General features: G+C 40.7%; 4 protein-coding genes across 4 annotated transcripts; 2 read left to right on the top strand and 2 right to left on the bottom strand.

Annotated features, from left to right (window-relative positions):
* Nucleotides 1-9248: 9248 nt before the first annotated feature.
* On the bottom strand, nt 9249-11093 carry FOBCDRAFT_187181 (uncharacterized protein). Its single transcript, XM_059608653.1, has 3 exons — nt 10477-11093; nt 10032-10446; nt 9249-9998 (listed from the first exon to the last, which is right to left on the bottom strand). Exons 1-3 carry the CDS (start codon nt 11035-11037, stop codon nt 9424-9426), a joined length of 1551 nt encoding a protein of 516 aa, XP_059465567.1. The 5' UTR covers nt 11038-11093; the 3' UTR covers nt 9249-9423.
* A 5487-nt stretch (nt 11094-16580) lies between these two features.
* FOBCDRAFT_296697 (P-loop containing nucleoside triphosphate hydrolase protein) lies at nt 16581-19790 on the top strand (the record flags this gene model as incomplete). The annotated part of the gene is made up of 3 exons (XM_059611896.1): nt 16581-17155; nt 17318-17430; nt 17572-19790. The coding sequence occupies 3 exons, from the start codon at nt 16581-16583 to the stop codon at nt 19788-19790; spliced, it is 2907 nt and encodes a 968-aa protein (XP_059465566.1).
* A 1452-nt stretch (nt 19791-21242) lies between these two features.
* Nucleotides 21243-22534, bottom strand: FOBCDRAFT_262959 (uncharacterized protein; the record flags this gene model as incomplete). The annotated part of the gene is made up of 2 exons (XM_031189103.3): nt 21243-22455; nt 22516-22534. The coding sequence occupies 2 exons, from the start codon at nt 22532-22534 to the stop codon at nt 21398-21400; spliced, it is 1077 nt and encodes a 358-aa protein (XP_031036368.2). The 3' UTR covers nt 21243-21397.
* A 300-nt stretch (nt 22535-22834) lies between these two features.
* On the top strand, nt 22835-23241 carry FOBCDRAFT_296692 (uncharacterized protein; the record flags this gene model as incomplete). Its single annotated transcript, XM_031189104.3, has 1 exon — nt 22835-23241. Exon 1 carries the CDS (start codon nt 22861-22863, stop codon nt 23239-23241), a length of 381 nt encoding a protein of 126 aa, XP_031036369.2. The 5' UTR covers nt 22835-22860.
* Between the last annotated feature and the right edge of the window lie 629 nt (nt 23242-23870).

Genomic DNA, 23870 nt, shown 5'->3' with positions numbered 1-23870 from the left:
AGTATTATATTAACTATAAATAGAATAATTAGGTTAAAAAACTATTATGCGCCTAATTAGTATATAATATTACCTATAATAAAAATATAAAGCTTATACCAGCCTATACTAATTTCGGATTTATATTAGATGCATATTATAATATATAAAAACCTAAAACTACTAACCTTATAGTAATTATTAAGAGTAATAATTTAAAGAATTTATATAATAAACTCTAAATAGAATTAGAATTTATTAGAAAAAGGATGTAGTAGTATTATAACCCTAAAAGAGTAGGAGGTCCTATCTTTTTAGAGAGAGATATAATATACCTATCTATAAAAAATATTACTATAAAATAACTAAGTTATAAACTTAACTTTAAATATATTAGGCCTTATAAAATTATTAAAAAAGTCTTAAAAAATAATTATAAATTAGACCTACTACTAAAGGTTAGGCTTTATCTAATCTTTTATATTTTATTACTTAAATTAGCAGAAGGCATAATATAAGTCAGGATAGATAATAAACTAATAGAAATAAAAAGACTAGAAGTCTATAAAGTAAAAGAAATTAAGGGCATATATATAAAAAATAGCAAAAGAAAATACTTAGTAAAATAGAAAAACTACCTAGAAAGCAAAAACATATAAAAACCACTAAAATACCTTACTAATGCCTAGTAACTTCTAAAGAACTTCTATTAGCACTAAGGAAAAAAGAATCTAATATAGCACTCTAGTTAATAATACTATAGTCTTCTAATAACTAAATATTATTTAAAGCAGAAGATTCTATGGCCTAATAATTAGCTAACTCTTAATTTTCTAATGCCTCTAATTTATTAAGATCCTTATAACTATAATAAATTATTTTAGTAGCCTTTTTATGCAAATGCTTTTCCTAGTAATATAAGTATTAGAGATAGGTAAGGGCCTCCTAGAGGTTAGCCTTAGCCTACTCCTTCTGCTTATTAATATAATCCTTTTTATATAATACCCTTATAACTATAAGAAAATTAGTAAGAATAGATAAGAAAGAAAGTTCCTTAAGATAGATATATAAGCTTAAGAAGTTATATTACTAAAGTTATAGTTAGTATACTTCTTAGAGATATAAAAATTGCACTGCTATTTGCCTTCTAAAACTATATACTAGGGATAGTTAGTATAAAAGCAGGCAGAGCAATAAGGCATCTTAAAACCAAATTTATAGATTAAGTTAGAAATATCTTTATAATACTTAGAAGCCACTTTAGGATAGTTAATACGCTTAGAAATACAACTAGATATATTATTAGCATAGAAAAATGTTTATAGGAGTAAGTTTAGATTATACCTACGGATTTTACGCTTAGTTGCTTATAGGCCTTAAGGATAAGACCCTAGAGAGGGGAGAGATTATATTATAACCTAATACATTCTAATGCATATAAATAAGTGCCTTATTTTTTCTCCTAATTAATAGCTACCTACCCTATAATAAGTTAAATATATATTATTTAACTTATATAATAAAGGAAGACAGATAGAGTTAAACCGATTATATTTAACTTATATATCTCCTAGTATATATATATATTTATTTAGCAGTAAATAGAACTTAGCTTACTAGCTATTAATAAAGCATCTTTATATTAATAAGCCTAAACCATATTACTTAATTATTAAGAGATATAATACTTTGCATTGCTTAGTATTATGCCCTATGTTATCTGTAAATATAAACCTAGTACGGACTAGTTTACCTGTTTAGAAACCCAAACCGTCATACCTAGGACTTATTGTTCCTTATATAATCACTTTAGTATATAGAACATATTTATTAGCACTTTTATAGAACTTAGCTTACTAGCTATTAATAAAGCATCTTTATATTAATAAGCCTAATATGTATTACTTAATTATTAAGAGATATAATACTTTATATCGCTTAGTATTATGCCCTATATTATCTGCAAATATAAACCTAGTATGGACTAGTTTATCTGTTTGGAAACCTAACTGTTATATAAAGATTATAAAGCTTAGCCCTTAATAAGGTAATTTTATATATAACTGCCTTTATTACCTTAGTAGCTAAGTTTAAAGCTTTAATAATAGACTCTAGGGAGCTATTATAATGCCTTTTAATTTGCTTTTTAAGGTATTTAAACTAAGATTAGGCCTTAATTATTATCTTTAAGGTCTTTAAAGTCTATAATATTAATAGTTAAGTAGCCTTCTTAGGAGGTATTAAGGTTTATAGCTATATATTAAGCTTTAATATTATAGTTTCTAGGTTAAGAAGAGTAAGCCTAGCTCCTTTAAAACCCCCCTAAATATTACTTTTTATAAAAGTAGCTTTAAAAGCAGTAAAAAAGGCAAAAAAGAACTTAATCTTAAAAATATAAGTTATAAAGTATCTAATTAAATACTTTATTTCTTAATTATAAGCCTTTTTTAATACTATAAAGCACCTAATATTAAGAGGCTAGAGTAAATAAGATATATAAGTAGGCATATAAAGTATAATAATCTTATTCTTCTTATAATATCTCTTAAAATTAACTAAGTAGTAGCTTTTATAATTATTAAGGATTAGGAGATAATAAAGATTAGTTAATTAGTTAGTTATAAATTAATTAAAGTACTTTAGCTATTTAAGACTTAGCTTATTATTTATTTAGTTATTTTAGCTTATTATAATAACCTAATTACCTAGGAGGTTATATTCTTAGTACTAATTAGTAAGGTAATATTAGCTTATACTAATAATAAATAATATAATTAATTAACCTTTTATATTAATTACCTAGATTATAGTAATTTATTCTTGGTTTCTAGGCTATATTAATTTTAGCCTTTCTTATATTTTTAAACCTATAATAGCCATTCTAGCTATAATAAGGCCTATTATAAAGCTAATCTTATTAAAGTTCTAGATATTATCTAATTAGATATTATACTTTATAATTATATTTTATATAAGCCTAAATTAATTATAAATAATAATTAAATTTTTATATTTAGCTCTCTAATAGTTATATCTCTAAAATAAATATATCTTTAGCTTTAGTTATTACTTTATAAAGTTATAAGCCTAGTATTTACTAATAAGTAATATATTCTAGTTTATAAGCAGAGAATTAGTTATTTCTTTTATAAAATATAATTATAAGGGAAATCCTTATAAATCTAGGTTAAAAATAAATTAAATTATTATTTACTCCTCTAAATTAAATAATTTCTATAAATTTAGGATAGAATTATATTATAATTAAATACTATTTTAATAATAATATAAAGTAAAGTAGTTAACTTTATAGATATTTATAATATATTAAAGACTTAATTTTAGGTTATTTTAAAAAGCCTAAAGGGTAAGAAGGATTTTAGCTTTATTTAAGGACTGTAATATATTAAGTAGTTAAAAACTAATTAATTAAATAGTTAAATATAAGGTTAAGGGATTTTTAAAGTGCTTACTTATTTAGAGTGCTTACTTATTAACTATATTATATAATTATAAGTTATTTTATATATTAAGTATTAAATTAATATAATTATTATATATTAATAAAAAAAAATAAAAAAATAAATTAAAAAATTATTTTATAATTAATAAATTAAATATAATTTTTTTTAATAAATTTAACTTAATTATTAAAAGCTAATATTAATATTATTTAATTAAAATACTAATTATCTTATTAAAATAAATAAATCTTATATAATTTTAAATTTTATAATAATAAATTATTATTAAAATCTTATTATTTAAGTTTTAATAAAAAAGTTAAAAAGCTTAATAATTTTATATAAGCTTAATAATAAAAAAGAAATATTATTATTTATATAATATATATTATTATATTTATAACTTATTATATTATTTATATAATATATAATATACTTTTTATAAGTTATATTATTATATTTATAATTTATAATATTATTTTTAAATTTAATATTATTATTTTTTTATAATATATTATTATATTTATAAATTATATTATTATTTATATAATTTATACTATTTTACATATAATATATATTATTATTTATATATTTTATATTATTATTTATATAATATATATTATTATTTCTTTTATTTATATTAATAATAATTCTTTTTTAAGTTTATGAATTAATTTAGCTTAATAACTTTATATAAAACTAATAATAAGAGAAAAAAATTTTAATTTTAAAAAGTATATTTAAGTATTTTTAAAATTTAATATAATTTAAATATTTATTATTTTCTAATAAATAAAGCTTTATTAAGTTAATATTACTATAATTAATTATTTTAATTATAATTTAAACTTAATTATATATAATTTAATTTCTTAATTTAAATTATTATTTTTTTATTAATTTTACTTTATTTATCTTTATATATAAGGTTAATTAATTATATATCTTATTATATATATATAATTAATAAAAATTAATTTAATTTTTTTAAATCTTATTTTTATTTTATATTTATTTTAAAACTTTATATATAAACTCTTTTTATTAATTTAAAAATAACTTCCTTTTAATAATAATAACTCTTTTAAATATATTAAAAAGTTACTTTTTATATATAATTAAATTTATAAAAGTAATAAAAAAAACTACTTAATTTAACTAAAAATAATAACCTTTTTTTAGGCCTTTTTTTAAATTTTTAAAACTTAATAGCTTAAAATTAACTTAATTTAAATTAATTAAATAAATATAATACCTTTAATTTATATAATTAATTAATTAAATTAAGTTATTTTTTTTAAGTTTGCAAGTCAGCCTCGAAAGGTATATCTAAGCATCTCCAAAGTCTAACATAATTTAAACATTTATTACCCCTCAGCAGGCAAAGCTTCATTAAGTCAATATCATCATAGTTAGCTGCCTCAATTGCAGCCTGAACCTAGCTGCACATAACCCAGCTGGAGAGCATTGCTCTTCAGCTGGCCCCCATCTTCTTCCTGCAACCCACTTCAAAGGTCTTTCGCCGACCCCTGCAGATACCACGCTTAAATCATCCACCGCGCTTCCACTTCTTGGGTCAGCCAGAGGCTAAGCAGTAGAGGCCGCGCCGCAAACTCACCAGTAAGCAATCCGATCCGACTTCCCCTCTTCTGATTGCAACCGCTAACAGCATCATAGCTTCACTGTCACGATGCCTGTCAGAAGAAGCCTGCAGGCACCCGATCCCGACGGGTATTATCTGACGAAAGGTCACAATGTGACCTATAAAATCGAGCAAGCTATCAAGAAAGACGATCACGGCGAGCTTCGTGATATGGCGATGGAAATCGGAATAGACTAGGGAAAAAAGGATAATGCTGGCCGCGTTAGATTGGCAATCTTTGGTTGTAAGATCCTCCTGCTCTTATGGCCTCGCCATCAGCTAATCGATAAAGACTTCCTTGATTGCAAGATAGAGCTGCTTTATAAGCTAGAAGGGAAGTTACTCAGAGGGGTGAATCCAAGCCGGAGGGAAAGGGAATTCGTCAAGGCCCTTCGCAGCGGCTTGCACGATGAGTAGCTCAAGGCCATCCGGTGGCAGGCCAAGAAGGTACTAGAGAAGACTGAACCTTGATGAAGACGAGGGGGACGGCGTACCGCGTGATGGATGGAAGAGGGGTAATCGTGTGGTTTTGCAGAGAAATGGGAAGAAGATGTATTGAGTTTTATGTGAGTTCAGTTGCCTAAAGTCAAAGACCTGAAGTCGTGACGTCGGCGTCGGCGGCGTAAAGAGGGTCAAATGGGTCACGGGACACAGCACGTGACAGATTCAACGGATCAGCTAAACATCAGTGCACTATTAATATAAACAAGGGAAAATTAAGTTATAATTATAAAGTTAAAGACTTAAAGTTATAATATTAATATTAGTAATATAAAAAGAATTAAATAAATTATAAAATATAATATATAAAAAACTTAATAAATTAATTAAATATTAATATATTATTAATATATATAAGGGATTAATAATATTATATTAAGTAATAATAATAATTTTTATAAAATATAATTTATAAAGTTATAATATATAATTAATTTAATTAAATTAATAATTTAAATATTTTATTATAAAAATTAATAGCTATTATAAAATAAAAAAAAAATATAAAAAAAATAAAAAAAGTTTTAATATTTAAGAAATAATTATAAATATTAATAAACTAAGGCTAATTTAATAATTAATAATAAATTAAATTAAATTATAAAATAATATAATAAGAGAAATATAAATTAAAAATAAATATAATTAAATAATACTTAAGATAAAATATAATATATAATAAACTTAATAAATTAATTAAATATTAATATATTATTAATAAAAATAAGAGATTTATATAATATATATTATAATTTTAATAAGTTATATTAATATATTTATAAGTTATAATATTATTTTTAAGTTTTATATTATTATTTATATAATATATATTATTATTTTTATTTATTATATTATTATATTTATAAGTTATAATATTATTTATATAATATATAATATAATTTTTATAAGTTATATTATTATATTTAGAAATTATAATATTATTTTTAAGTTTTATATTATAATTCTTTAATAATATATTATTATTTATATAATATATAACGTGGTTAATAAGCATGCTAATTATCTAAGTATGCTAATTAAAAATCCCTCATCCTACATCTTAACTATTTAATTAATTAATTCTTAACCACTAAACATGCCTCAGCCATCAAATGAAGCTAGAATCCTTCTTGCACTTTAGGCCCTTTAAAATAACCTAAAGCTAAGCCTCTGATGCGCCGCAAAAATATATGAAGTTAGCTTCGGTACTCTCCGTAACCGACAGAATGGCATTCAATCATGAGACGCGTGGGTGCTAAAGTCACGGAGACTGACTGATCTAGAGGAACAGATAATAGTTCAATTCCTCCTTGACCTAGATTCGCGAGGATTTCCTGCGCGACTGCGTTTTGTAGAAGAAATAGCTAATTCTCTGCTTGCCGACCGTGACGCATTACCTGTTAGTAAGCGTTAGGCTTATAACTTCATTAAGCGATAACCAGAGCTAAAGACGCGTTTATTTCGGAGATATGACTACCAGAGAGCTAAATGCGAAGATCTGACTATTATTTATGGCTGGTTTAGGCTTATATAGAATATAATTATGAAGTATAGTATCTGATCAGATAATATCTAGAACTTTAATAAGACTGGCTTTATAATAGGCCTTATAATGGCCGGAATGGCAGTCACAGGCTTAGAAAGGCAAGGAAGATTAAAATCAGTGCAGCCTAGAAATCGGGAATAGATTACAGTAATCCAGGCGATTAATGCAGAAGGTTAATTAATCGCGCCGTTTATTATTAGTATAGGCAAATATCACCTTACTAACTAGTACTAAGAAAGTAACCTCCTAGGCGATTAGGTTATTATAACGAGCCAAAATAGGTAGATAAATAACAAGCTAGGTCTTAAGTAGCTAAAGCACTTTAATCAATCTATAACTAAACAGTTAAATGCTTAATATTGTCTTTTAATCCTTGATAGTCATAAAAGCCACCACTCTGCTGACTTTGAGAGATACTGCCAGGATAATAAGATTATTATGCTTTATATGCCACCTTATGCATCTTACCTACTTTAGCCTCTTAATGTTAAGTGCTTTGCAGTGCTGAAACAGGCTTATGGTCGATAAATAGAGCATCTGATTAGATGCTCTATAACCTATATTTCTAAGACCGAGTTCTTCCTGGCCTTTTATGCTACCTTTAAAGCTACTTTTATAGAAAGTAATATCCAGGGGGGTTTTAGAGGAGCTAGACTTGCTCCTCTTAACCTAGAAGCCGTGATCTCAAAGCTTAATGTGCAGCTATGAACCCCAACGCCTCCTGGGGAGGTCAGCTAACTATTAACCCTATGGGTTTCAAAGACCCCAAAGATAGCAATTAAGGCTCAATCTTAGTCTGAATACCTCGAAAAACGAATCAGAAGACATAAAGGCAGCTCCCCAGAGTCAATAATAGAAGCTTTAAAGTTAAATACTAAAGCAATAAGGGCAGTTATGCATAAGGTTGTCTTATTGAGGAATGAGGTCTGAAATCTTCGAGATGCAAATGAGATACTAAGCCGGCGCTGGAGGGCAAAAAGGACTAGACTACAGAAAGGAGGGGCAATAACTATATAGGATGCATTGCAAGTAATTAATTAGATGGATATTGATGCGCAGATAGTGGCCGAATTATCGAGAAGTGGTGGTCGAGGAAGGTCAGAGCGACCGGGTGGTCGGCGTTGTGGTATATGCGGCAAGGCCGGGCATAATGCAAGGACGTGTTAGGTAGTGATTGAGACCTCTGGGGAAGAGTATGGTAAGTAGTTTTAATTAATTAGATGGTTTATTATGTTTTTAAATGGATTTAAAGTTTAGAGGCTGGAATTTTTGATTAGCATACTTAGATAATCAGCATGCTTATTAACCACGTTATAATATTATTTTTATATCTTATATTATAATATAATTATAAATTTTAATATAATTATAAATTTTAATATAATTTAATTTTATAATATAATTAAATATTATAATATAATTAAATATTATAATATAATTAAATATTATAATATAATAAAAATCTTATTATAATATAATTAAGAAATTATATTTTACTTTCCTTATTATAATATAATTTAAAAATTATAATATAATTAGGAAATTATAATATAATTAAGGAAATTATAATATAATAAGGAAAGTATAATATTCTTATAGGCATCTCCTTCTTTCGCTGGTAATTGATGTCCTTCAAGCGCCCAAGTCCATCTCCTTCTTGTAGTCATCGTGCCACTTTTGAGAGCGACACAGGACTCTGATGCGGCCAGAGTTGTGTTCCCAGCGTTCGAACCAAACCATCTTGTCAGATTCATTCTCAAGGAACTCGGCTGACGGGAAGTGAGACGCAAAACCCCGAGTAGGATACAGACGAGCATCATCAAAGAAACCCAGGCACGCTGTCCAAAGATCTTCCTCTGCAATTCCGACAAAGATCTGAGTTGTAGATTGAGCTGATGGTACATTGGTACTCCTCAAAGGGCCAGCAAGCTCTCCTTCTGCTCAGGATCGGAGATGTCGTAACCGAGAAGCTCGACGACAAGCTCAAGACCAAACTCGGCTAATTCCGTCGCCAGTTCACCACCATGTGCTTGAGGTATAATCAGCAAGACGAGTGAAAGTTTGACAATTCAGTCACGCGAATGTCTACGGCAAGCCTACTTCACAATGTTGTTGCCCAAGAGATTCTGTTCAATTGAAGTAACTCTGTTGTCCGTTTTGTTCTTCCCATCTGAACCTCCATCCCCTGACTAGGAATCATCTGCAGCAGTCTCTCAGTGATGCCCCTCTAGAGTTAAATCCCGCGTACCAGCTTGCCTAAATACAGATGGCCCAACGAGAGAGTGCATGCATTAAGCTTCGCTGTGTTGTGAAGGGGAGTCGCTCTCAGTGCCTGTGACATACCGAGTCAGTTGCTGCTTGAAGACCCGGTTCTCTTCCTGAAGACTTCTGATGAGACTCTCATGCCTCTCAACCTTGCCGTCTGTCTCAGTCAACCGTTTCGACAAGTTCTGAATCTCAGTCTTCTGAGACTCAACGCTGGATTTCAGCTCCTCGATAAAACGATCTTGGGCTCCCACATGAGGGGCGCGATCCCGTTCGTGTTGAATAGAGCCAGGTCCAGCCGACGCAAGCTGCTCCATCAATGTACTGGGATCGCGTTGACTCCTTCGATGAGAGATTTCGGTGGAACGGGAGGAAGTGCTGTACCGGGCAACTTGAGCAGAAGAAGTGGCTTGTCCACGGCGCGGTCTGACCGATCTCTGGGGAGAGGTAGGAGGCGAGTCTCTGTCGGAATGTGATCGGTGGCGGGATCGAATGATCGCATCAGAAATATCAGGAGACGGGCGAGGGCTGCGAGATCGACTAGCCACTCGTTCGATGTCTCGCGTGGATGGGCCTGATCGGCTGGCTGGCTGCTCTCTGTCTGGGAACTAGTCAGGAGAGAGAGTCACAGTACCGTGGATACCGGGCCTGGCAACGATCCTGAGCATCTGTTTGCATGCTCGAGCATCAAGCTCACGAAGTTGATCCCTGGTGGGCACCTCGTCCCTGGTGGGCACTTCGTCCCTCTTCAACAGCCTGAAAGCATCGGCTACGGCTTTCACGGAATAGCTCACGCGCTCATCGGAATAGGCAAACGCGTCGATCGTCTTCTGGATACACTCCACATCTGTTATTCGAAATGGAATGATGTTGTGTCGTAACAGGTCCAGCTCATGCTTCGACGGGAACTTCTCGACGGTGGTGCTTTCACCAATACCGTACATCAAGTCGGAAAAGACACTGGGCTCCTCCCTCTCTTCGATGGCGGCGTTCCTTGCGTCAATGTGGAGCTTGTGTATCGTCTTCGGCAGCTCGTCGTCGTCAAATGACTGCAGTGTTGCACTTAGTGACCGTAGAACTGGGCAAGGCGCGTCAGGAAAGGGAAGCCAGCGAAAGTTGGTCCTGCCGCCAACGCGACAATTGGCGGCATATATCAGAGTATGGACGAATGGGCGGTGGTCCTGCTGCCAGACTGTGTGAACGACGAGGTCTGAAATGGCCTTGCAGCCTTCGTTGGTGAAAAGGTGATATGAAAGGATGCTTCTGTTCCTCTTTGGAACAAACTGCAACCGATTGTACGACGAGAGCAAGATCGGAGGAGCTTGCCTAAAGAACCGGACACAGACACGCCAGAGTTCTCGCAAAGGGTCATCATTGGTTCTCCGCGTACCAACGTGATCAGATGACTTCTTGCGTTCCGACTTTTGCCACTGGTCCTCGATCATATCTTCTGCGGCCTGGTCCCAATCGTCATGGAGAGGCTCTTCGTCTTGCAGGATATCGGTTACTGTGTCGAGGGTGACCGCGCGATGTCGTTGCAGTATCGCCTCGATGATGGGCACAAGACTTTCATCAATCTCGGCCGCCAAAAGTCCTCCTGGCCTCCTGGCCGCCTGTGAGTCGATGCTTGCTGCATTCATGTTGATGGTGGTATTCTCAAAGCCTAGACAGTTTCTATGAAATGTCAGTTGACGCGAGACACATAACGTTGTTGAGCTTGGACACTTACTCGAATACAAGTGCAGAGGTTTGGGAGAAGAATGGAGAATGTGAAAGCTCGAGAATTAAGCGAGCTCAGGTGGTCCAAGCGCAGTTTGCTTCTGAGTGACTCAATGCCTCACAAGTCTTGTTCATGAATCACGGAAGGATGTCTGTGTAGCTTTGCTTGAATAAGACAATCGAATTTACAGTTACAGAGTTGAGTAAAGAACAGAAGTATAGGTTCAGTAATATATATAATGAATCCCTTTAGAGTCTAAATCTCATAGGTGGTCACGCGGAGATCAATGCGACGCTTATGAGACACGTATCATGGAAAGAACAGTTACATTCAACCACGGAGGCATTCAAAACAATATTAAGATACATAAAGGCTCAATACTTTCAACGTAAATGTGTGGTTGAAGAGCAACACTGCTGATCCCGGGCGTATTCCTGAGATTCGGACGATGCCTCGACACAATCAAAACAAGGCTCGGTCACCAGTGAACTTTGAGAGGTTACAGGGGGTGACCAGCATAAGGTCCTGTAGCCCAACAGTTACTCATCAATCGGTCTTCCAGGGACAATAGACAATTTTATGCATAACTTGAACGTAGCGAATTTGAAGCGAGAAAGCATCAGGTCATGATAAATTTGACTCATTGCCTTGAGCCACGGCCAGACCACATCAAAACTATAGTTTCTGTACTCGTATCCTGTCCTCATACTTGTAGACTAATCCTTCAGATCTTCGACATGTCTTGGACTCAAGTATCCTCCAGTGATAAAAACGTCTAGCTTGACTTCAACTTGAAGGGCTTAGCTTTCAGCCACCTCGTTACGTTTTGGCACTTTCCGTGCCCATCCCTTCATAACACAGTCGGAGACGTGCCGTGGCGTTGCTCTTTCATCTCATCGGGAATCAGTTGCCTTGACCTGGGTATGATGTTGAAGCTGAGAGCGACGGTCGCGCTCGGGATAGACGGTTCTGTCACGGGAGGCTGGCGCAGTGTAGAATAATCATCGGGAGCGAATCTGGATTGCCGATGGGAATTGGGAGTATAGAGCCAAGGAGAGCGTGACATAGAGTAGACTGACTTGAGTTTGGCCGTCGATGGACACGGGCCTTGAACGGTTTCAGCCACTCCGCTTCTGAGCCCATGGGCGTCTTGTAGGTGATCCTCGAATTGCTCCTCCCAACACGAAGCCATCCCCAACTTGGGCGAGGAACCTTCTGCAAAGGCTCCCCTCTCTTGAGTAACTCTTATCAGAAACCGAGCGATCCGGGTGACTCCTCGGAAACCATCTACGTTGGTAAGGCCGGGAGGCAATATGTCGCAATCAGAGATGGATACGGCGGTGGCCTTTAGGAAAGATTCCAGCGACGAGGTCCGTTCTCTATACAGATTCGCGTCTCCGGAAATATGAGTTTGGTTCCTGTGGTCTTGGAGCAGCAAGTTAATGGTGTTGTTGAATAGAACTCAGAGTTGGGTGAATCCTCACAGGTCGGACACGGGCGTCGCGTGGCATTTCGTTGCTTGCCTTTAAGCCTCGATCTCGCTCGTGACGCCTCTGAACAAGGTCAGTTTCGTGACGAGGGAGGAACTTCACTCACAAACAGTTGATGGAGCTAGAGATATCTTCTATCAATATTCGTGACTTGCCAATAGGTCACACTGCCTGCGTGTTGATAGGTGTTCTGCTCGTGTCATCTTCCACGGTATCATCCCTGTCAGCTTCTAGTAAAGTATAAATGTTTTGAGTGTAATGGTTCATCGGAGAGACTCTCGGTCGATATCAGGCGCTCGTGTTTACTTCGAGTGGGGTGACAAACCAGTCACTTTCAATTGCGATCACCGAGTCGTAATAGACCAGCGAGACTGCAAGGTAGCGGCCAACTCGCTCCAATAAACTCAGAAAGTCCTGTTGCAGTAGGTTCGTGGAGTGATACACTTGTGATAGCGTTCAAGGATATCCACTTGAAGACTCATTGAGTCTGGTGATGTAGCTGAGATCCTCTGTCATCTCCAGCTTGGTTGGCACTGGCTTTGGAAGGTGAAAACAGATTGTCGCTTCAGAGCGTCCCGTGGCAAGATACATAAAGTCTTCTCGTGTATCGGTGATTCGGCTTGTAATTGTGGTGCAATAGGCAGGGACATTCGACTACATTGGCGTCTTTCGTGGCGCAATGCGCAGAGGCGGTCGTTCAAAGCATGGCGGTATGATGGTTTCTAATAATACTGTCAGCCATGACCACAACGGTCCAATACGGTCACCTACTTGGAAAACAAGCGAAACTTGCCTGTTCTGAGTGAGTCCGTCTGAAATGAACCATGACTCCGACAACGTAGACTTTGGCGGATAGCGTAGGGATGATGCGAGGGAAACAGTCCTCGTTGGCGGACAGACGGTAAATGACTTCGAGACAGTCGAGATAGGAGCGAGGACCAGAAGGTAGGCCGCGCTGAAAACCTTGGTTAACCTGGATTGCTCATGGTGAAGAAGCAGAATCCAACGAGGTTGGACCTCAGCGGGTAAACAGACTACCCCGCTCCGATCTGTGTAACACCATGCTCTGGAGAGCGCGGAAAACTGTTAGAGGAATCTAGCGAGATTTGTGTAACACTTTTGTAATGAAACTGAAGGTGTTGTCGCGTGTTCTTCGGAGCCACTCCTAAAGTGGCTTGTTGGATGTTCTCGAGAAATGACACCAATATCTTTAGTGAAGTTCACCCTCCTTGTTACATGGGCCTCTCCCCGGATGTGAAAGTTGGTGACTAACAGCAATTCAAGTGAGCTGGCATCTTTCCCAGCATCCGAAACCGTCATAATTGGGTTTAATGTGAGGCGCTGGAGCCTCTAGGGTAGCGCTACATCACCAAGACTTGCAAGGTTCAATTGTGGGTTCTTGACGATTAGCGTTTGGATATTGCCTGATTGAGACGACACATGCTTGATCATTGGTTAGGACCCATGAATGGGGACATTAAGAGCTGGACCATGCTATTAGTGCCTTGGGGGACTACACATAGCTCGTGACACAGTCAACTGAAGCACATTCGCGGACACCCAACTACAGCAACGCCCCCAATGGCAGGCTTCTGATGCTTGTCGCGACAAATGAAAAGTGGTGAGACCATGCGAGATTAGACTATAGAATAATCAACCCGAGAAGGCTGTGGGACAAGACGCCTCAACTCGACACTCGTCCTGTTTCACCCAGCCGGAGACCAGTGATTTCAAGGAGGGATTGCAAGACCGGCAAGGGAATCCGGCAAACGATTTATGATAATGTGAAATGATGAAACATTTGTGATTTCAATAAGATGATATTCGTCATCATCTATCTGACTGACTTGAATGTTTGTATGTGATAAAGTTGTATCTTGGGTGGTTAGATGGCACGCCCCGTTTGATGAGTGGTGTTCACGACTTGTTCAGGGTGGGATTGATTAAAGCTCGACGGTGATCAAATTTGAAGGGCCAATCACAGGGCCGCCTCCTTTTTAGGTGACCGGGGCTTGGGCTGTTTTGACGGACCTGCTTTCAGTGGACTCCAGTGATTGTTAGTGAACTTAGCGCCTGTTGGTGGATTTTGGGTTTTTTGACTTTAGGTACGTACCTTGCTCCACGCTCCCAATTCTTGATAGGCGAGGTACCTCTGGGGTTTGGGCTGCTCCTTTCAGTGGACTACAGTGGGCTCCAGTGATTGTCAGTGGACTTAGCGCCTGTTGGTGGATTTTGGGTTTTTTTGACTTTCGGTACGTACCTTGTCCCGCGCTCCCAGTTTTGCTCAACTCCCGCCAGCCAAGCCAAGGTACCTAGGTACCTATGTCTTCCGTTCGTGGGCAAAAGCGCCTCGTTTTCATGCAGACTACCCCATATTTCACCTTCCTCGAACGGAGGCGGACCCGGTCTTACGGATGCTGAGAGGGATATCGGAAACCAGTTTATCGCCCGCTTGCTGAATGATTTTGATTTTCACAGAACTCAAACGCCAATCCTTCTCCTTTGCTTAATCCATATTCAGGGTAGTAGCCCTTGAACCTCAAGTTGTGCTGGCGGCATCCTGTAGTCAATCTGCACAGTCGTATTGTATCGGACCCCTTTCACCAAAGCAGATCCGTTCCATGTTCTTCACGCGTCTCTTTGCCTGCTAAGATTTAGTCCAGTTTATCATAAGCTGGACTTAACTTTGAAGAGTTGCCCTAAAATTAGGAAAGCTTTATCCTAAATTATGAGTAACCACTACAAGTCTATAAGTCTCAATGGAGCAAGGGAAGCGTCAACGAATTCGGTTTCCGGGCCCGATGGACTGCCCCAACGAGGCTAGCGTTATTCACTGACGCTTGGCTCTTCTCCTTGGAGGTCTCCCTGGTCTGGGGCTCCCTTCGTGTAACCCAAGCGCCCCGCTTCTCACGTCTGCAGTCTTACCTCTCGTGACTGAAGCGGAGAAGTCAGCTCTTGGCTGGAAATGGCCAGTTTGACATATGCCACAAATCAAGAGACGTCTAGACCAGCTGGGAGGCTGATTCAAGACCACAGTTGAGTCAATCAGTCTGATAGGGAGTCCGTTGCCAGCTCAAGGTTCACTCTACTTCACCATAAGCGTGGAGTAAATATGATGAGTTATCGTAAGCTCCGGAAGTTTTACAATAGATAGAAATTGGTGTGATTGAAGCAAGCAAATCGTCAATGAAGACAATGTTGGGGCCAAGGGACGGTAGCTTCAGGCAGACCAATGTGATTAAATCCATCTCGTAAATCAAATACCACCATCAGGGATAGGTTGGGCTGAATGCAGCGAGATAGGCATCGCTCTAACAGATGAGGCAGCGGGTGGCTTTAGTCAAAGTGAGAGCCTGGCTTCGTTCAAATCGAGCGTTACTCTCACTACCATACGCCCTGTCAACGATATTCTTCCAACCCAGGTCAATATTTCGAAGCTCCCTTAGACCTGATTTTGATACGCAAAAGTCAACAAGTCAATTATATCCGTATCAAGAAACCATCATCTCGAACTACTGCATCTTGTTCAACAGGATCAACCTTGAGAAGACATGGCGAAGGCTGATGTGACTCAGAGTTTCTACTACAATTAGTCAATTGAGATATTTCTAGCATAGTATCGACTGATTCAGTTGCTAGCGCTTTGGAAATTGCTCAAGTGCAGTCAGAAAGCTCAGTGTCTAATACTGGGTTGAGATGGACTGTCTTGGGTATCTTTTGATCTTTCTGAGACCGGATGTCTTGCTCACTGAAAACTGCCCAACCTTCCATCAAACCCAAAGAGGCTAGCGTCATCCACTGACGCTTGGTTCCTCTCGATGTGTGTTGTCCTCGTGTAACCTCGAATACCCCGCTTCTTTTTGCCTGCAGCCCTCCCTCTCGCCTCTTGATCAACAGGTCTTCTCTCATTCATCACAAGGCTTCTTCAACAACATTCTCTCTTTTTTGCCGCCTGAGCCGCGGGCACAAAGAGATGGCCTCTCATCGCCAAATCCTCTGTAACCTCATCATCCGCGAGGTTACTGATGAGGGCACCCCGAAACTGGTTCATCTTCGCTCGTCGAGCAACTTCATCATCAGTCTGAACACCAAAGGGATTCGAATTTCATTCCCTCGCGACCCAGATCGTAGCATCTGGAGTTGGTATTCCGCCGATCTTGCGACCACAGACTCGGCCCTGTATCATATCACCATCGAGCTGCCCCCACGAGGTTTCACTGCGACTCACCACGAACTCACTGTGAAGCACAACGAACTACTATCAGGCATTGACGGTGAATTGAGCGAATATAGACTTGTTGATCTGCAGATTTCACCACATTACAACACCACTGTCATTGGCTTTGGCCTTCCATTTCATGGAGCGAACGCGACTGTTGATGATTGGGTCAACAAGCATACTCCAATTGCTGGGGTCGCTCCCTTGTCAGAAATCCTGAAGACGCGCAACTTTACTTTCCTCGTAAAGGCCAGCAAAAATGACCTCGACAACATGATCAAGGGCATCAATGATCGGCACCAACGTAGCGACTACGGATACGGTACTGAGTAAGTCTCCATTGTCTCCTCCCTTAGGCTGCAGCTAACATGTGCAGTCACGGATGGAACTGGGAGCGATACAATAGACAAATCCCTAAACTCAGAGGCATGCTGTTCCCCGAAACGATGCGCTTCAAAGACCAAAACGAAAGAGACACTGCTTGGACCCAGATCCACGTTCAAGATGTTTGGGACTTTCATCACGACCTGGAACATGTCAACGATGTTGAGATGCCGGCGCTTATCTAGAAGATTGGCAACGAACCCCTCCAACATGCGGCCAGGTTTCTGTGTCTACTGGAACCCTCCCGAGACGACTTCGTGAGTACATCTCCCAGCCTATGGCTCAAGCTAACATGTTAAGGAAAACCGGCATTGGCGTGCTGTCCACCGTGCCTTGAAGGGGTCCTTCACCAAGCTGCAAGTCGAGTTCCTGCCGAACCGGTCCCGACAGCTAGTTACCTGGGACGCGTCGCCAGTGATTTATGGTGACTCGGAACTCCCAAAGGACATTGATTCGTACGATCGAATTCCGCTGGTCTTGCTGCGCCCAGATACAGGCGACGGACACGACTTCTCGCCCATCGCCCACGACAAATACGAACAAGTCAACGAGGAGCTGGAACGGGATCGTGTCAAGCTTATCTGCGAGTCGAACGCGTATGGGGAAGAGCTTCGTGTGCAGGCCATCAATCGACTGAGCGACGCCAAGGTCTGGCCCACCATGCAGCAAGACACTCTCGCCCTCAACAAGAAGGCCATCTTCAATGAACTGTTGATCGGCAACGGACTCTGGAACCTTCATCATTCCGGCTCCAACATCGACTTGACTCCGTTCGACCTCTTCAAAGATATGCCCGTTGAGATTCGAGACACCTGTCTTGGCTTTGTCTTTGAAGGTGACCGAGGAAAGGTCCAGCAATATTTCAGCAAGCTTCATTTCGGCCTCGGAATTGTTTCCGGACCTCCTGGTACTGGGAAGTCAACCCTTGCCTCGGCCATCACAGTTCTCATGTGCCTTAATCAGACAATCAAGCACGTTTACGTGAGCGCCACTTCAAACGAAGCAACCGACAATATCCTCGACCGCATCGACACCCTCGCCAAATCTATCATCAAGAAGCTCACCGAAGATGGTATTTCCGCCAACCAGCTGATGGTTGTCCGGGGGTACAGGATCAAAGATGAGCAGGACAAGTGTCTCCGAGCTCTGACTGGGCTGCGATTCAAGCCTGGTCCTCGAAGCTCGTCTGCGTGGAGGTTCAAGAACTCTTTGTGCTGGTGGACACTGCGAGTTCTGGGATCCAGCGCTGTCCCCCAATTGACCCCGAGTGACAACAGCGAGCTTTGGGAGCTTCACCAGAAACTCAAGGAGCTTTTGGTCCCTGGGGCTGTGAAGGATCCCAACATTTCCGAGTTTGCAGGCCTTTTGAAGCTTGCAGAAGAGCTCGACCCAAAGAAGCGCACAAAGTACTCGACCGGCACTTACCAGAAACCCTTACGCAATCTGATGGGCTTGGTTATCAAATGCTCCAACGTCGTGGCTACAACACCTGCGACATCCAACTCTTTCCTCTACAGATCATACAACTCCAAAGTGGCTCGCGGCGTCATCTTTGATGAGGCTGCCACATTGTTCTGCTCCGACGGCTTGTTGGTTCTCGGCAATACACCTCGACCTATGATCATGTTCGGGGATACCAAGCAGCTCGCACCGGTACTGCCGACGGCGATGGAGCTGCTCCATACTGGAAAGGACAGACGCGACAAGACACCGGAGGAAAAGAAGTTGCCGACCAACCGATTTGCCAACTTCTACCGAATCTCCTGGTTCCATTTGTTCATTCACCTCGGCTGGCCAGTGTTCAATCTCTACCGTCAACACCGAATGGCACAAGGTCTCTTTGACCTCTCTCTGAGGACAGCTTACCGACATCTTCTCCCCCATTTTGAGTACAGCCCGTATTGCGAATTGCAAAACTTTCCAATCGGAACGCAAGTTGAGAACTACCTACGACTTGAGCATCACATTCCGTCAGCCGGTGCGCATCGAATAGACCCCGTCTTCTTCAATTGTCTCAATTGCCCCTGCAGAAACTACCCTCACAAGGCGACGCGATTCAATCCCCGACAAGCCGATCTGATTGCTGAACTTCTGGTTAAGATGATCGAAAAGCTCTCGCTCAACCCCGCCGACATTGCCGTGATCACTTACTACCGAGCAAACCTTGCGGCGATCAGGAAGCGATTCAGAGAGGACGATAGACTCAAAGATGTTACACCTTCAACTGTCAACACGTTCCAAGGCCGGGAAGCTCAGATTGTGGTTCTGGCCCTGTGCGTCACCCGCGAAACCGGGCCATCGTTTGTTGCAGAACAGAGAAGTCTCAACGTCGCACTGACTCGGCAAAAGTCAAGTCTCCTAATCTTCGGAGATATTGATACCACGAACATCAGATTCTCAGATCTGCAAGAAGAAGACAAGGCTGATGATGGGCTTCAGAAGCCTGACTCCACAATGATTGACAATGTCCTTCGCACCATTCGGGCCAGCAGGCGGGTCGTGACTCTACATGGTAACCCAGAGATCGATCCTGACAAGGAATGGAAGAAGCTGAACAGGCAACCCGAGTTCCTTGGGTAGAGATTCGAGCAGAGAACTGGACGATGTCATTGTGGATGGGGGCAGCAGTTGTTGATTGCTGGGACGAGTGACAGCGTTTGGTAAATATTGATATGAAGACACTGGCTTCTGTGCATTAAATCTATGATCACCAAGGGACCATAGCTGGTAGTGTAGTAATTTGTTTCTTCCGGCTGTCTCGGGATAGTTTGTGATATCGCTTTCATATCTCAATTCACCATGATGGACTGGGCACTGACCTGACGATCATTATTCAACATGGACTATTCGTACCGCCAACCTAGCCAAGGCACTGTGGCCATTTCGGCTCATTCAATGAAAAATGGAGATTTTGAGTCGTGAGGAGAAACACCCGACATGATTTATTGAACTACTGTAGAAATGAAGCCACCCAAGACCGCTTGAAGCAATCAAGAGCGTAACCACGACATCAACCACACTGACATTAATTGACCCGTCCAGGAAGTGATTACTGATACGATGGACGTATGTTGGCCCTTGTGATGGTCTTACTCTCCTCCGGCTCTACCAAATTCCCATTTCAAGTCTTTCATTCTTGTAATCCACCATATGATTCTTTTAGCAACTAGAGTTCCAACCCTATCATTTACTAACCGTGATTGAGCCCTATGCCTCATCCAAAAGGGATTAGCAATGGTTTGTTCGAGAAGCAGGGTCATGGGTCGGCCGAGCCTTCCTCATCCTGGCAATTGGAGAGAATTCCCCAATTCGGACGCCAAGCCTCCTGCTATTGGACGCGGCAACAGACGCGCGTTTCGCGGTGAAGAACACGTGGTGTTGTACTGAAGTCTATTCCGACTGGGATTAGATCTGGGAACGAGGGGCGTGGTGAGCCAGCCGAGCTATACCGAACAGGGAGCCGGGGGCGGCGATCTTGGTGGCTGAGACACCATCTCTGCAGTCGAGGCATGCTTATCTTGGGTTCGGGAGAGGCGCAGATTGAGTTCCAGCGGCGAAGATGGTGTTGATTGGGGTTGTTGTAACGATTGTCGGGCTTGATCAAAGTTTGCACCTAAGATCGGGCGGCGCGGAAATGTCGAATGCTCCGACTGAGTTTAAGCAGCCACCGGCAAGTTCTAGCGCTATCTTTGGCTGGATTCCGAATATTACGTGCTCCGCGCGGCTCAAGAAGCGGTCTCGTGTCAGGGGGGAGTGAGAAGCGGACCAGTCTTCGGTCATGTTCGTAGGGATGCTTGCAGTGGCTTGGAGGAGGCGTCAGCATGAAGAGGGTGGATTCAGGTGCCTCGCGGGAGATATTGTTCGTCACATTGTAGGAAAAACCTGTCACAGTACGGTGATGGTGGAAAAGCGGGATATTAATTGGAGGAAACATATAAGCGCAGCAAACAATTGTTCTCCCTACACCTTTGGTCTTCTTACCGTGATGTAAAACTAATACCGCATACTATTTGTTCAAAGCGTCGAATTTGGTCAAGCTGACATTTCAGTCATGTTTCCCATGTTAATGCTAATAATTGTCTTATTCCATACAGCACGATTGAAATTCCAAATTGCGTCCGTACTCATTCTCTCCCAAACCTCGACTCATCGTTCCGTAACATCCACAGCCGGACACTATCGCCCTCTCAATCACTCTCAAACCCAGACTCAAACTCAGACTCATCGCCAGCCAGCACCTCATTGTCGGAAGGCGTCTCACCAGGAGGATTCGTGACTCCAACCATATCTCTCCACATTGCAACTTTCTGGTAATTGCCAACAAGACATCGACGAACAAAAGTCTTCAGCTCTCGATTGTTTCGAGGGTATTGGTCATCAGACAGCCCCCCTTTGCGCTCAAAAGCTTCAAAGACCTTCCCTGGAGTTTCTGTCCAGTCAACATTGTCCCAGTGGAAATGTGTCACCGCCGTTGTCAGGATCTGTAGATCCTTGGTGGTGACTGGCAATGTTGGATGACCAAGGTAAGTTTGACTGTAATCAGAACTGGGTGACATTCTGGCTATCTGTCCCAGGTAGACAAGAAAATCTGAGAATTCTGACGGAGGAGCTTCCGTTTGAGCCTCCCTGGCCTGTATATGCATCTCGTGGACACTCGCAGTAGCCATAGGCCCATCTTCGTGTTCATAGAACAACTCATCGAGTGCTTTGAGGGCAGGGCACTCGATCAACTCCGCAGCAACTCCAAACGGCCAGGGTGTACGGCTGTCAAAACGAACCTTGACAGTGTACTGTATGGCCATGATCAACAGGTACGGGAGACCCTGCCAGCATGGGTGAACAGCCAGTTCGGCAAACAGGCGGCTGAACTTTGGCGTGAAAACCACATGAGACGCCTCCATGCCTGGTGGTGGGGTCGGGCGATAGCGCAATTTGTTCTCAAAGGACAACATCTCATGCGGTGTGGTCCAGAACACGCGGATGCAGACTCTGCAGACAGTCTTCAAACCCTCTGAGGCGTCTGTGTCCACTGCTGGATTGAAAGCGTCAAAGTCTCGCTTGGTCTGCGAGCCGTTCCAAAGCCTCATACACTCTCGGTCAATAGGTGAAGGCTCGATGCTCCTGTTCGTTCGACGTGGGACCACGAAACGCATCATGTCCTGTGGAGGTGGACCGCGGATATCTAAAGCCAACTGAGCAGCCACAGTTGCTACGGCTATCATGTCGAATTCGTTGTCGTTGGACGCTGAACGGTTAGCTTTCGAAAGCGCTTTATGAAAGTGACGGTAACAATTGCCATACTTACAGGATTGATTGTGACTCATTTTGGTACTGGGACTGTAAATTTAGAGAAGACATGTGTTGTTGCTTGTAGAAGGGAGGACAGAATCCAGCACCTGCTGTAGGCACCGGCCGATGACGGCGGGCACGGTTGGGGTTACACAAGTCGTCAATGCACATTAGGTAAGCTGTGAATCAAAGTGAAGTGGGGACGCCTTGGACTCTTCTTCAGTTGCCGCTCAATCTTCTCTTCTTCTCTCTGCCATTTTCAACCCACCTTCACACCAATATCACAAGTAAGTAATCCCATGAGTCCCTTCATACAGATGCTGACATTTATGTTGCAGCTACGTACCCGATCCCAGACACCATGTCCCCGCAGTCCAACTCTGGAGAGCAGCCCATCTCTGCGCAACCTCCCCTCGACATTGTTGAACAAGGCAAGCAGAAACTGGAGTCCCTCCAGTCCGAACTCGAACAAGCCCGCCAGCAACGTCTTATGGCTGAAAAGATGGCGACATACTGGAAGTCATCAAGCGAGAACCTACGACAGGTGTCCATAAAGAGGAACAAATCGTACAAGGACTTGAAGAAGTCGAATGAGGAGCTTGTCAAAGCGAATCAAGACCTGAAGAAGGCGTTTGAAGACATGCGCAAGGAAAGAGACAATGTCAAAATGGAGCGCAACCTCGTTCAGAAGGAAAAGGATGGCCTTGAGAAACGCCTCCACGATCTGTTTGCGGGATTCTGAGAGGTGAAACCGGGACGAGTAAGCGACGCGGTGAGATTGCTGCTGTCGCTTGGAAGTTCGGGTCAGTCGTACGGCGACACCTTGAGACAAGTCGCCCATCCATGAGACGAGGTTGCTGGGAGGAAGACACGAAACGGTAAGCTTTATATCAGTTCAAATGAACAGCAACTGATGTACTTTGGTTTACAGGGATTTCCCGGTTTAACGGCATGAGTGGTAGTAGACAGAGAGAGCAAGAGAGAATACTACAATGTCATCATGGTACCTTTCACCTACGTCCCAAGCAGTCTTTATTGGCAACAGATGGACTCTGATATATTTTCTTTTACTGAGATCAATGTTGGGGTGATGAAATGTACAAAGAGCTCCATTTTGCACGGGGAAGCGATGGCGACAAGACTTTTCATGTTGTGGTAGCCTCGGAACTGTTGCCACGATCGCGGAATAGGCACATTCTTGAACATACTCGGGGTTGCTGTCGCACCTTCCAACTGCCGAGCGAGTGCCACGTGTGACCAGGTTATGCTTATTGTTGGACAGCCAATGACCAAAGACGTGATGGCCAAATCAGGAATGTGTCCACCGTGACTGTTGTATATGGAAAGAGCGACCTGCCATTACGTGGTGGG

This window comes from Fusarium oxysporum, chromosome VIII (genome assembly GCF_013085055.1).
Source record: "Fusarium oxysporum Fo47 chromosome VIII, complete sequence".
In the NCBI taxonomy this organism is placed as follows: Eukaryota; Fungi; Ascomycota; class Sordariomycetes; order Hypocreales; family Nectriaceae; genus Fusarium; species Fusarium oxysporum.
This window is presented reverse-complemented; position numbering and strand designations above follow the sequence as displayed.

Bases quoted from the DNA above. Each gene is read 5' to 3' on its own strand.
- FOBCDRAFT_187181 (XM_059608653.1), bottom strand. From the start codon at position 11,037: ATGAATGCAGCAAGCATCGACTCACAGGCGGCCAGGAGGCCAGGAGGA. The intron at 10,447-10,476 runs GTTCTACGGTCA...GCAACACTGCAG, and splicing joins TTCCTGACGCGCCTTGCCCA to TCATTTGACGACGACGAGCT. The intron at 9,999-10,031 runs GTACTGTGACTC...ACTAGTTCCCAG, and splicing joins TGCCAGGCCCGGTATCCACG to ACAGAGAGCAGCCAGCCAGC.